Genomic DNA, 13,299 nt, shown 5'->3' with positions numbered 1-13,299 from the left:
TCTCTCAGGTGAGAGCCGACTGTCCTAACCAACTAGACTACAACAGATTGATGCATATTGTTCACTTCTTGTTTCTGATTTTGATTAGATTATGAAATCATCGAGTCAATCAAATTAATCTCATCGATCTCAATCGGTTCCAAGAAAGAGGGCACATCAAGAAGAACATATGACACCAAACATTGCTAATACACCATACAAATGAAAGATATGTTGTCGCTATGCACTGAGAATTAGTGCCAGCCAGTGTTGTTTAACAACTGCTTTAAGATTGTGTTACAAGACCTGATGCAAAATTTGTGTTTCCTCATTTCAGCAAAGCATTTGCAGCACACTCAGAAATAGTCGAAGCTACATTTAATGATATGTCATTCTAATTCAGAGATGATTACCTTGATGCACAATTACACATGAAGCATATAAGTAGTCAAATCCAAACTGATCAAGATGAGCAAGAATTCTTATTGCATCTGGAAAATGTATCGATGAATACTATCGAGAATCTTAAAACATTTAAGAGCATTTCGGTGTTCACAGTATGCATGATTATATCTGGTATAAGCCTCATGGAAGAGTGACAAAATGGAAAGGAAAAAAAGAATTAACTTATCAACTTCTAACTACATTTACATGTAAGCTGGGAGCATATCCAGGCTTTTAACAAGAATTTGCATATTAGGATTTATTTTTCTTTGTTCCTCTTCGAAGAATCATTATCATCCAGATTATGATGGAATAACACTCGTTCCAAGGTGCACCAATATAAGAAAGTTAAGAAAAGCTGTTGTTGCTGTTCTTGAGCCGATGCATACGAGGATAACATGATCAGAATTTGTGCCTCTGAAGAGCCTTATGTGTCGTGGAGATGAGATTAATGTCGCTGCCTTCCAACCATAAATGAGCTACTCAGCAGTGAGAAGATTTAGACCTGTTCAAAATAACTCCACAAGTTTATACAGTAGAATCTGACCAGCATTAGGAGTTATTGATATATGACATACCTGTCATCAACTTTCCGGCGCCCAGCTCTAAGCTTACTGTGTTGGATGCGTGATAATAGAGATGGTTTCTTAGGCTTCACACCAAAAAGGAAATTTCGTAATGGTACCGTGTTCCTACTCAGAGCAAGTTCCAAGTCATCATTACTGCTGCTTTTTAACATAAATGGTTGAAAGTTCTCATATAGATCAGACAACTGTTCCTCAATTTCTGCTTGAAGCTCCCTCAGTTGATCTATTCCCACCTGTAATTCACTTGCAACCTTACCGTTCTCCTGTTTCATGTTCATCACCTCACCTTGAAAACTTCCCGCCTGAAAAGGAGTGAACAGGGCTTCTCCAGATTCTGGTTTCATGTTGACAACACTGGATATCTCTTCTTGCAAGTCACAAAGAGATGACAACCTACCTTGAAGCTCCCCACTTAGTAATGCACCTTGTTCCAACCATACATGGAGTTCAGTCTTCAATTCTCTAAGTCTTGTGGTAATTCGTGCTGATTCAGGTTTGCTAGCTTGATCATCACTAACATTATCAGTGCATTCTTTAATTTTGTTGCTCTTCAGCTTACTAATATCCGCTTGTAGGTCTTCGTATTTGGCTTTGAACTCGCGTATGAGATGGAATGATGTGCTGAACTTCAGCCAAAATTCTAAACTTTCATCAAGCAGTGAATTGATATCCCTCCTGAACTTTTCTTCGACAGGAGAAATGCTCTTTGGCTCATTGATGCACTGTGCATCAACGTCATTTGAAAGGGGATTTCGTGTTTCTCTAAACACAACAGACGAAGCTCTTGCAGCAGCCGATTCAATATTTAGATCTTCGGAAACCTCAAAAGCTTGATGCTTCGAGTGCTCTGTGACCATCGCAGAGCTACGTGTGATTTCAGGTCTTCGTTGACCGTGCCAAGATTCTTCAACAGGAGTGTTCACAGAACAATTCCGACTTATCTTTGCAGAGGCTGATGTCTGTCTCAGCAATCGTATTTCCTCATCTTTCATAGCAATGTCGTTCTTCAGTTTCCCTATCAGAGCCATTGTTTCTCGAAGATAGTCTTCATTCTTCTTCTCTACCTCAGAGAGCCTTCTCTTTGTCTCTTTGTAATTTCGCAGGATTGATGTGCACTCGGATAATAAAATATTCTCTTTGCCTTCTAAACCACTTAAAATTAGTTGCTGCAAGTTAAGAGTATCCTCTTCTCCATCAAGCATGATCTCTTTGGTGCTAGTTAGACAGTTGGTAAGATCTACTTTTGACAATTCTTTTTCCTCCAATGCATTTCCCTTCTCTGGGTCCTCCGAAGCACTTTCGAGTCGAGAACCAGCCTCAACCTGGGAAGGATGTTCTAGGCAAGAACCAAGTTCCTGAGATGTATGAATCTCCTCTACCAAATCTCCCTTCATGTCATGGATTTTGGCAGAAACCTCTTCCTCTGGGGATGCATCTCCGACACAAGCATTTTCCAGAGGTTTAGGAGGCTGCAGTTTCTCTAAAACACCATTGAGGCTATGCTGGGCTTCCACATAATTTTCACAGAAATTTGCTTCTTCATCATGGACAATTTTCTTAATTGCCTGAACTCTGCCTATTTCATCTTCAGCTTCTTTGAATCTTTTAGACAACTCATTTGGGTCATCGATCAATATACTTTTGTCCTCTTTAAACGACTGTATGCATTTTTCAAGTTCATCGTTTTCTGAAGTCAATCGATTTATTTGCACAGCATGTGATGAAACTGTGAGTTCCAATGTGATAACTTTGTTTGCAAGCTCTTCTATCTTTTCTGCAATCTCAATCACAGAACTTTCAGGGTTCATTTTGAAATGTTCCTTTATTTTCTCACATACGGACTGTAACTCGGTCCTCATCTTATTTAGAGAATAGTCTTCCTCCATGTTTTCAGCAGCAAAGGTCATTTCTGTGTTTTCATCAGACATCTCTGTACTTTCCACCTCAGATTGGCAATACTCACCTCTGAGAGCCTTCACCTTTGCTTTAGCAATCTTAGTTCTTTCGGACTCTACTTTTGCTTGTTCCAATGATTTCTTCCGCTGTTCCTGCATGTTAACTATGGTATCATCACAAGATTTAAGAACTGTTGATGTCATTATGGCACGTGCCTCCTCATCTTCAATGACCGCACTTGTACTAAACTCATCTTGCAAGCAACAAACTTCTTCTTGCATCTCCATGATTTGCTTCTCAATCTCCCAATACTTAGCTATCCCAGACTCATAAGAGCTCTTGATAAATTCTTTTTCGGTCTGCAGAACCAGAATTCCTTTCTGAAGCTTACTTATATCTTCTTGTGCCTTTTCTTTATCAATCGGAGACGGAGTACTCTTTTTACGTGCTTTTCTTGTCGATGACTCACTTTCCTTTTTCTTGTTCATTAATCCCTCTACTGTTCGCCTGTTAATTTTACTCGGATCAATTGGAGTTATTGCTTTTGGAATGGTATCCTCCTCCTCATCTAGCATTGCATACTGGACACGTTCAGGAAAAGCAGTCGCTATGGTGTGGTTGGCCTTGTGTAATTCTCCTGAAATGTGGTCATATCTATCAGCCAATGATCGATAAGCCTTGTAAGCATCTTCCACAAAGCTTATCAACTCTGGTCTCCTTTTAAAATACAACTCTGCCCTCTTAGCAAAGGAATCAGCATTGGTCTCGATAAGCTTCAGCATTTTTTTCACTATGTCTTCCATCTCTGAAATCAAAGTAAATCCTATTTGTAAGAAAGCTAGAAAGTAAAGCACAATGGCTGGTAACACACAATATATATATTTCTTTTCCATCAAGTAGAGGGCATTATAAAAACAGTAAATTTTAGTTTCATTTGACTTAGTACGCGTCAAAATTATGAATTCTACATAACATATTATCGGTGGACATAAGTTACCATGTCCGTCTTGATCCTTCATTACCAGAAAATAATCCTCGATACATACACTGGTTAACATAGATCAAAAGGCCAAGTTCCTCAGGCCTTTGACATTCTAAATGTCGTCAGGTAAGAACACAGAATCTTGCAACTCTTTTCAATTATACATCTGGAAACACACGAAGAGACTCAACAACGGCAGAAACTTGGTAGAGGCACACAATTTGCTTAATTTATGCATGCAAAAAAAAAAGTTTGACAGAAAAACAGAGCAACTTAAAGGCTACCATGTATCGTCCGACTATTTAAAGCAAACTAATTTTCTAGATTAGTACAATATCAAAGCGCTATAATTCAATCTCATAAATAGAAACAAGGGTTGGAGATTCAGTAGGTAATTGGTGTGGAACTGCTCGTGCAACAAATGATTCCATCCTGTTTGTTATCTGTTACAATAAATGATTGTTCGGTATAGTTGAATTAGAACTTTTCATTAATGTATTTTGTTCCTCAAAAGAGAACACACATCGACATTTTCTTTCAATCTGAAGGTATTCAGAAGGATGAAAAAGTGTAGATATATTGTACATTTTCCGATTGTTCATTCGTCAATCTACAGTTTGCACAAAGAACACTACTTAGGAAACTATTGCCTTGATCAAGTAGTCACTAAAATTCTTTCTATCATCTGTCTGTTTTTCTGTATTCATCTCTCAAGCAAATGTTATTTGGAACCTTGCCAAGAAAAAGACTGAAGATTCTGTTCTTGCAATTGCGAGTACATATAGATGCATTTGCATTTGGTTTGTGCAGATCAAATTAAAAGCAGGTCTAATCCTATTCGATTCAGCTGAAAAAGAAAGCACTTGTGTTGCAAAAGAGCAAAAGGAGACGGGATACAGAGGGGAAGGATCAAAGACCGACCTTGGAGGTTGCCGTCGAGCCATTTCGACTGCTTCGTCCTGATGTGGCTCGCCCACCACCACGAGTACGCATTGCTCGCGGCCCTCTGCAGCATCTCGTTCCCCGGTTCCTGTCTCTCCGCCTCTCGATCCCTCTCCTCCTCCGAGAGAAATATGAACCTGACGAGAAGAGAGAGGGAGAGGAGAGGGGGCGCGCAAAGAACCGTGCTTTCCCAGCTACAAGGCTAAAAAAAGGTGAGGGGATGGATGCAGAATAGGGGGGGTGCAACTCCGAAACAAAAGGAGGGTATCGGTGTGAAGAGGAGAAGCCATCGCGGCCTTCCATCCTTGCATTGCCCTCGCTGCCTCCCCTGGTTAAAGAAAGAAAAGGGAGGAGAGAGAGAGAGAGAAGCCGGCATGACAACAACGGGTGGGCGTGCACTGCACATCTGGTCTTCTTATCTCCACGGAAAAGGGCTTCTTTCTTCTTCTTCTTCTTCTTCTTCCACGACGATCCATCGCCTTGGCCGCCCGTGATTGCCGCCCTCTACGGCGGCGACGGTACTGTCGCCAACATCCGAGCTGGCCGGTGATGGATGCGTGCGTGGCCCAAATAAAACCCATCAACAAAGCACGAATCACTGAATTACGTGGCACCCGGATACCTGCCACGTCATTGATCCAAGTGCACCAGCTTAAGCACAATCTAACCGTTGATCTATTTCAATCTACGGTGATTAGCGTCTCTACATCCTCCAAGGGGGCTCTCATCAGACCATAAATAACCGTCTAATCTTACCCCGCTTCCTAAGTCCAACTTGTTCGCCACTTCTTAAAGCTCTCCGTCCTCAGGTGAGAAGTGGATCGATCCATTTCCTACTCCACTTAATCCTCCGTGTTCTCGGATCTCGAGATTCGACGTTCCGGATGCTCGATTCCTTCACTGCGGCGATTGAATTCTAGGTTTCTGGTAGCCGGGCGACAATGTCGGGGCGAGGGAAGGGAGGGAAGGGGTTAGGAAAGGGCGGGGCGAAGCGTCACCGCAAGGTGCTGCGCGATAACATCCAGGGCATCACCAAGCCAGCCATCCGGCGATTGGCGAGGCGCGGCGGCGTCAAGCGCATCAGCGGCCTCATCTACGAGGAGACCCGCGGCGTCCTCAAGATCTTCCTCGAGAACGTCATCCGTGACGCCGTCACCTACACCGAGCACGCCCGCCGCAAGACTGTCACTGCCATGGACGTCGTGTATGCGCTCAAGAGGCAGGGCCGCACTCTCTATGGCTTCGGTGGTTAGGGCTGCTTCTTTCTTAGACGCACTGTCGCTGTGACGGAGAAAAAAGAAGGGGTTTTTTAAAGACTAATAGAAGAAGAGAGACATGAACTGGCAATCTGTAGTTTGCTGTTGTCGTGAGGTTTGATCAGTTGGTCTTGTAGTGTCCTTTTGGATCAATGTGGAATTTTTATATAGAGTAATCCCTATATCGTTTAGTGTGATACATTCGCGTACTTGGAGTAGCAATTCCGGAAGCTCTCTTTGTGGAATTCTTATCCTAGTATGTCGAGGTAAAGAAGTTCTGACTACTGTGTGAAATTGCTTGCTTGTGTTCTAATTAGTTTCATGAATTTGTGCCCTCTAATGCTAATGAGCTTTTAATTTCCGATACCTGAACTTAGTGCAGAATGGTGAGAGTGTATGGTGCTGCAGATATCCAAAGGATGGCTGTCACTAGGATGAGCATTTATCAAATGTATCTAGTGGTTTAACACAGATAAAGTTCCTATTGTCTCAATGTAACTATTGATTTCCTACATGATAATTGCGTGTCCATTTTTGGTTCTGGCTAGCTATATCACATCCATAACTAGTATATTCTAGATATTGTACACATGTCCTCCTTGCCTGTTGAATGTTTGAATTCTTATCTACCTACTTGAGTTGCAGCATTTTATTTGTTTTGTTATACTCATACTTGACATTTAGATTAACACAAGAAATTCCAAGCATGAGGGAGTATGGTAGGGAGATGAAGGCTGGAAGCAACATGAACTTTTTTGTGCAGAGAATGGAAAAGAGTTAAAGGATTAAGGAGCTAAAGGACCAGATTCTATCAAAGAGGATGAAGGAACAATTCCTAACTGGCTGGTGGGAGTAACTGGATATAAGCATCAAGAAGAGTGGTGAAACCAGAACCACCTGAAGAATGTGGTAGTGGATTCGTTAGGTATGATACTGAACATCAATGAAAATAGAAGCTCAGGATAAGTCACTTTTGTGCTCTAAATGCCTGTTTAATTTAGGTCATGGCATTATTGTGAAGCTGAAGAGATTCCGAACAGCACTTATCTTAGAGATAAAACCTCATATGCTCATAAGGTCCCTTGTTTTAAGCACAGAAGAGTTTGAGGTAAACCATTGGCAAATATGATCTTGTGATGGTGGTGGATGATCAGCTAGTCCAATCAGCTGACATTTTTTATTTGGATGCCTTCTTGACCTAATACCATTCCTTCGGATCATATAACTATCATGTTGTTGTTATTAATGCTTGTAGATCTTGTACCATGTGGTTCTTCTGTGTTCAGGACATTTTTTTCTAATGAGCAGCATCTGCAAGCATCGCAAGAGGTGGTGCTGTCAACTTATCTAAAATTTCAACTTTCCATGGTTTTATGATTTGCTACTCTCTCATGTGCTTTGGATGGTTGGGTGCCTGACTTCTGTACATGCCATTGCCATACTGGTTAGACCTGCGAAAGTTCATAACATTACCCTTATCACTTATCCAACTTCTCATGCTCACAGGCAATACAGGCACACGATTATAAAAAGGAGCATATGTTCTCGATTGGTGAATGATGAAGCTCCAGGAGATCTCTGTATTGTTCGAATTGGATATGTTGATTATGAATTTGACACTAGTGGTTTCTTGGTAAAATGACTACTGGGACTCTTTGAGAGTTATCTTTAATCAGAATCTTTGCTACTAATATCAACATTGTGGTTCACATATGGCTACATCATCATGGAAAGCTCAACCAAACTGCTTTCATATGACTCTTGCATTCTAGGTCTGTTATTATTCTCTTTTTTCTTTCAGTAACTATTATGGCAGGTCAAAACTGTTAATAGCTCATATTTGAAGAATTCTTTCATTTTTGGTGCAGTGTTAACTTGTGATATGGTGGTCGATACGGTCAATAAGGTACAGTATTTGAAGAATTCTTTCTTCCTGGCGCTTAATATGGGCTTTATTGCATGATTGCATGTGATATGTATGCCAGTTAATTGGATGGCTGTTGCTGTCCTTTGATGACTGAAAGAACCTGCACGTGACCAGATCAATGGGAGCCATGTAGTCTAATGCTTTTGGTATCAGTAGCATCTCTTCTATGTTACTTTGTTCTTCACTGCAAGCAGGTTACTGATAGCATGTGGCCACTGGTGATGTTGAAGTTTCATCTGTTATATCCTAATCTTGGAGCTTTTCTTTCTCATTCTGATTATTGTGGCCTGATATATCCTATTCTTAGACCGAGTGATCTGACCCTTTCTATTCATTTATCACTAGCAGTAAGATGTAGGTGTCAAATAAACAGTTCTCTTCATATTAGTGGTATAGTGCAGTTGGAAGAGATCTGTCAATTTATATATTGATCATACTAAACCAGAGACACACAACACTAGGGGAACCTACAGGAAACAGACTTGAGTTTGATACTAGAATTCATACTTGGAAATGAACTTGCTTCTTTGTATGGAACAATTAGTCTTTATATAGTCTAATTCAAATGTTCCCAGCTCAAACACAATTTTGATTGCAGTTGTTTCTCTAGCAGGATCATTTTCAGCTGCAACAACAGCCTCTCTTGCCAGAATGCAGGTGAGGAAGAAACTGGTAGTATACTGGTGTCAGCTTTTTTTCTAGTTGGTAAATCTTGTGCCTTCACCCCTCCAAGTTATTATCTTTCGCCATGAAGTTTAACATCAACAGGACAAAGCAATTTGAGATCTCTTGACATAATACTACATCTTTCAGTAGTGAATGCAGGCGCTCCACTTTTATATTGCTTCACATGATGCATGGTGTCTGATATCTCCTAAACTTGCAGTGTGGACTACGGTTGTATGCAGCCTGCTAATCATCAAGGAAAGGACCACCAGAGCATATGTTTATATATCCATAGCTGCTCTTGTCTCAAATGCTGATATGGTGTCTGATGCATCAAGATCTATCGCCCAGGTACTCAACTATCTTCCCATCCACTTGTTGCTTGTGGCAGTAACTCCATGAACAATGATGAAGTCCTATTACTTGGTTGAAATGGCTTCTCATAATACTGGCTGCGAGTAATCCTCTCGGCCAGTATAATAATACTTGCCGACGTTGATATCTACCTACCCACGCCACGCAGTCTTTCAACATCATCATCAAACCGGTGGATGATGAAGGATGCCAAGCCAGCATTTAAAGCCTTCAAATCATTTGAGGGTGGCAAGGCATGCAACTTTGGGAAAAGAGGTAAGGTTTCATCTCCGATGTCAAACGAGAAGAGCCAACACGTCATCCCTTTGATAGCTCATCATAGCACATCATTCCTTCACACACCATCGCATTTAACAAACAACAGTGCGAGTCCAAATTTGTGCACGCGATTTTGGACCCGTAACGTTATATGCATGCGATTGAGGTTTTCAGAGACCACCACTGCAGAGTCCGAGGAAGAGAGGAGCCATGAACTCGGGGTGCAAGTCTTCCCTCGGCTGCGTGGACGCGCGCGAGCCGGTGAGGGCCAACTACAAGATCCTTTACAAGTGGCCGGAGTCCGACGTCGAGTTCGTGAAGTCGATGGCGTCGGGAAGACGAGGCGAGACAGATGGCCTCGACGGCCACCCCGGCCTTGACGAGTGGCGGAAGCGGAGCGCAGGTCCCAGCGTGGTGGATAGCTACTCCTGCCGGCAGCTGTACTTGAGGAGCTACACCTTCACCAAGGAGGAGTCGGTCCCGGAGAAGACGAAGCGGTGCTTGAGAAAGGTCAAGGAGACGGCCGCCGCCGTGCCCCTCTTCAGCACCAGGAACACCGAGAAAGGTGGCAGCGTCGACATGGGTAGCAAGCGGAGGAGGAGGAAGGAGGAAAAGGAGAATTGCACGAATACGAGGAAGCTAAGGGAGATGACGCACTCCGCGCTGCACGCCGTCTTCCATCGCCTCCTGTTCTGCACCGCCAGCGTCGACGTGGTGGATTGAGGGCGACCTGTGCAGGAAGTAGTCGGCTTCTCTGTGTTGTGTGTGTGTGTGTGTGTCCAAGTTCGGTGGTGTCAAGGCCTGAAGAGCAGAAACGAACAGTCATCTTCTTCCTTAAACCTTGTTGCAAGCATAGAGGCCATGGTTACATCAATGTAATTCCAACAACATTAATGCATATCTCAAAGTTGTATAAACTGTGTGTCTTCCATTTCATGTGGAGTTGTGGTTAGTAACGTGGAACATCATTCTATTCTTGTTCAGCTCATGGTTGAGCATTGAATAGAAGGAAGAAGAGGAAGGAGACTTCCGGGTCCGCAAATTAATTGTGTGGCTGCTCATAAACTTTATAACCCCTGGTGATGACTTCTGGCTGCTACCATAGTATCACTACAACAGTGGAAGATTTGGACATTACAATATAGTATATGTCCCTTTAATTATCTGAGTCCTCCATTGACGCTATTGCTATCAATATCGATCTAAAATCTTCTAACCATGGTTAACATTAGTTTATTTATATAAATACTGCTCCTATGTGTTTAGCACCATAGCAAACTTTTTTAAAGAATACTAATATAAATTAAAATTTTAACAAAAAGTAGCTAAAATAATGTGTATGCAAGTTTTAAGCTCTTTTATGAGGAATATGTCTGCTGAAATTTAGATAAGTATACAAAAAAAAAAAAAGTATGATAATTCTTTTTCCTACGATGACTTCCATGTCAATATATGGAAGCCGTAACGTTCATTCAATGTTCACAAAACCCACAAAACACAATTGAGAGTCCAATGACTATCAACAAAGATAAAATGGGAGATCAGAGTTCGAACAATGAAAATAATTTGTATGTTTGTTGGGATAAGATTATGTATATTGACTCTCTATTTCGATGTTTGAGGTGAGTGGAATCGATCTACTGATTAGATATTTCATATCAATCTATCTTAGGAGAATGAAACATTGCCTGCCTCACAGTATTTGGTGTGGCTGGCTTTATGCAAATTTCAACAGTCCACTTTTCTCCTTAACTCGTTATTCTCCAACACTGAGAGTGTTGGTGATCTCCTGAGGTAAAGGAATTATATGAATTAAGTAAAGAAACACCAGAGAATGAGACTCTCAATCTGAAGGTGACGTACAACGAAAATAAAATTAAAAAGAATACTATTAACGAAGAGGAGAGAAATCAAGAAGATTTTTATAATACTTGAAGATATTATTTCTTGATAATTTTATAGACTTAGGGTGGATCTTTATTTATACAAATTTTACGTATGAAAAATTAGTTAACTAGCAACAGCGTGGGATAAAAAAATATAAAAATAATAAATAAATACTTTTATATATTTTGAAAATAATATTTTTCTACTTATTCCACGTTAATCCCCTCTATATCGATACCCTTCCTTTTCTTCTTTTGTAATATATCCCACCAAGTTGTAATACATCCTTTCAACTTGTATACAACAAGCTTAATTTGTTTGTAATCAACATTCATCACCTCTAAAAGTTCTGAGTTGATCATAAAAATTAGGAAAGTCTACTTTAACGATAATCCTCAAATAGCCTATTTTGTTTAGGTGGTGTTTGATGTCTTTCGTATCTTATCTGATATATTCTTAATCATCATCATATATTATTTGTTGTTGTGGGCGGATAGTACCATGTTGGTTGAGGTGTTGAGGTTGAGCTGCACATGCATCTCTTCTTTGGTTGATTCTGTGATAGTCCACACTTCCTTCTTCGTCTGACTTATTTTTATAGGTTGATTGCGTACATTAGATTGCACACCCGTATTGATGATTAAACTGACCATTAGCATCAATTCCGACACAGTTGGCATCAACTTCGACATAGTTGATCCTATCATCATCATGAATTCTGTTGGTGCCTAAACTTAAGTTAGTGAGTATCTCATGAACCTCTCAGAATTGCCAGGTTATTCTCATTTCTTGGATAGAGTTAACATTCCTCGATTATTATTGTTGAAGTTATTATCATTGCCTCTATCACAAAGATTGTTATCGTCAAAATTGTCATTGTCATTATCGATAACATCATCGTCGTTACCATCATTATTATCACTAGACCTTATTTTGATAGGTTATAGGATTGTACCCAGCAAATTAAGTTTCTGATATATAAGATCTATTGTAAGTGACAAGTGTAAAGTATACTTCTTAATTTTCTAACCAGAAACTAACACAAAGAGCAAGACGTAAAACGAAAATAATATTTAAAAAATATTATTAGAAATGATTCTAACAAACTGACCCTATAAGGAACGACGAAAAAAATTAATTTTGTATAATAGAGAAGACTTTAACAATACTTGAATATATTATTTCTCGATGATTCAGACTTTTATTTATACTAATTTTAGATCTTAAAAATTAATTAATTAATTAATTAATAATATATATATATATAATATAGATAACTTTATACTCTTTAAAAATTTTTCTTTTCTATTTGTTCCACATTAGAACATTAGAAGGACAAGTGAGTCAATCTCTGATCAAAACAGAAGCCCATGGGTGATCTCACTCTAACTGTGTGATAAACCAGCAAGCACAAGCCCCACTTTGTCCAATGGCTGGAGTTAGAATAGCATGAAGATGGGTGGCCCAGTAGATGCTCCAAGATTGAGTTGTGCCAGTGGATCTCACATGCTTTCCTCACTGGTAAAGCAGCCAACTGAAGCATTGGGTTTTGTGGGGAAGCTCCTCCTTGCTATGAGCAACAGTCCTCTCTTTCCATAAACATCATGGCTCGAAAAGCTATGGTCAGAAAGACGGAGAATGGCATCACATGGCACAGCCCATTCCATGGCCTTGCACCAGCAGGCTGATGCACCACAAGGACCCTACTGGATTCTCATGAGAGGCACCCCTCACATGGAGGAGAGCAGCAATCCTATCAATGGAAGGAGAGAAACCCCCACCCCACAGCAGCCTCTCAAATTGCAGGTGCTTCAGATTTGGTAGGGAGGAGGCGAATGTGACCTTATAATGGTGTCACAAAATAGGACAAGGGGGCACACAGATTCTCGCAGAGCCTTTCTTCTAATGAGCTACAATTGCTGCCTTTAAAAGATGTTGGAGGCTGTGAGGGATGCCTACGAGCACAGTGCGCAGCAGTGAAAGGCTTTTTGATCAGAGCTTGCAGGAGAGATTAAAAGTTGCAATCACTTCAGAACTTTTGGTAAAGCAGTGTGTGCAGGCATCAGCATTCCAGCACTTGCTGGTTTTACTGCAGAAACA

The 13,299-nt window shown here is 40.7% G+C and overlaps 3 protein-coding genes across 5 annotated transcripts; 2 read left to right on the top strand and 1 right to left on the bottom strand.

Annotated features, from left to right (window-relative positions):
• Nucleotides 1-590: 590 nt before the first annotated feature.
• LOC103995506 (protein NETWORKED 2D-like) lies at nt 591-5,465 on the bottom strand. The gene is made up of 3 exons (XM_009416099.3): nt 4,810-5,465; nt 1,002-3,711; nt 591-928 (listed from the first exon to the last, which is right to left on the bottom strand). Exons 1-3 carry the CDS (start codon nt 4,901-4,903, stop codon nt 907-909), a joined length of 2,826 nt encoding a protein of 941 aa, XP_009414374.2. The 5' UTR covers nt 4,904-5,465; the 3' UTR covers nt 591-906.
• Nucleotides 5,466-5,628: 163 nt separating this feature from the next.
• Nucleotides 5,629-6,285, top strand: LOC135587956 (histone H4). The gene has a single exon (XM_065079844.1). The coding sequence runs from the start codon at nt 5,772-5,774 to the stop codon at nt 6,081-6,083; it is 312 nt and encodes a 103-aa protein (XP_064935916.1). The 5' UTR covers nt 5,629-5,771; the 3' UTR covers nt 6,084-6,285.
• Nucleotides 6,286-6,422: 137 nt separating this feature from the next.
• LOC135587955 (uncharacterized) lies at nt 6,423-10,475 on the top strand. Of its 3 annotated transcripts, XM_065079842.1 has the most exons (6): nt 6,423-7,011; nt 7,088-7,858; nt 7,955-7,992; nt 8,627-8,670; nt 8,900-9,309; nt 9,502-10,475. In XM_065079842.1, exons 5-6 carry the CDS (start codon nt 9,241-9,243, stop codon nt 10,033-10,035), a joined length of 603 nt encoding a protein of 200 aa, XP_064935914.1. In that variant the 5' UTR covers nt 6,423-7,011; nt 7,088-7,858; nt 7,955-7,992; nt 8,627-8,670; nt 8,900-9,240; the 3' UTR covers nt 10,036-10,475. The 3 variants fall into 3 exon arrangements, with proteins under 3 accessions (XP_064935914.1, XP_064935915.1, XP_064935913.1); XM_065079843.1 differs by lacking the exons at nt 6,423-7,011; nt 7,088-7,858; nt 7,955-7,992 and having other exon boundaries at nt 8,008-8,670; XM_065079841.1 differs by lacking the exons at nt 6,423-7,011; nt 7,088-7,858; nt 7,955-7,992 and having other exon boundaries at nt 8,008-9,030; nt 9,203-9,309.
• The last annotated feature ends 2,824 nt before the right edge of the window (nt 10,476-13,299 follow it).

The sequence above is a fragment of the Musa acuminata genome, chromosome BXJ1-8, assembly GCF_036884655.1.
Source record: "Musa acuminata AAA Group cultivar baxijiao chromosome BXJ1-8, Cavendish_Baxijiao_AAA, whole genome shotgun sequence".
NCBI classification, from domain to species: domain Eukaryota; kingdom Viridiplantae; phylum Streptophyta; class Magnoliopsida; order Zingiberales; family Musaceae; genus Musa; species Musa acuminata.
The sequence above is the reverse complement of the archived record's forward strand: the minus strand, read 5'-3'. Positions and strand labels throughout refer to the sequence as shown.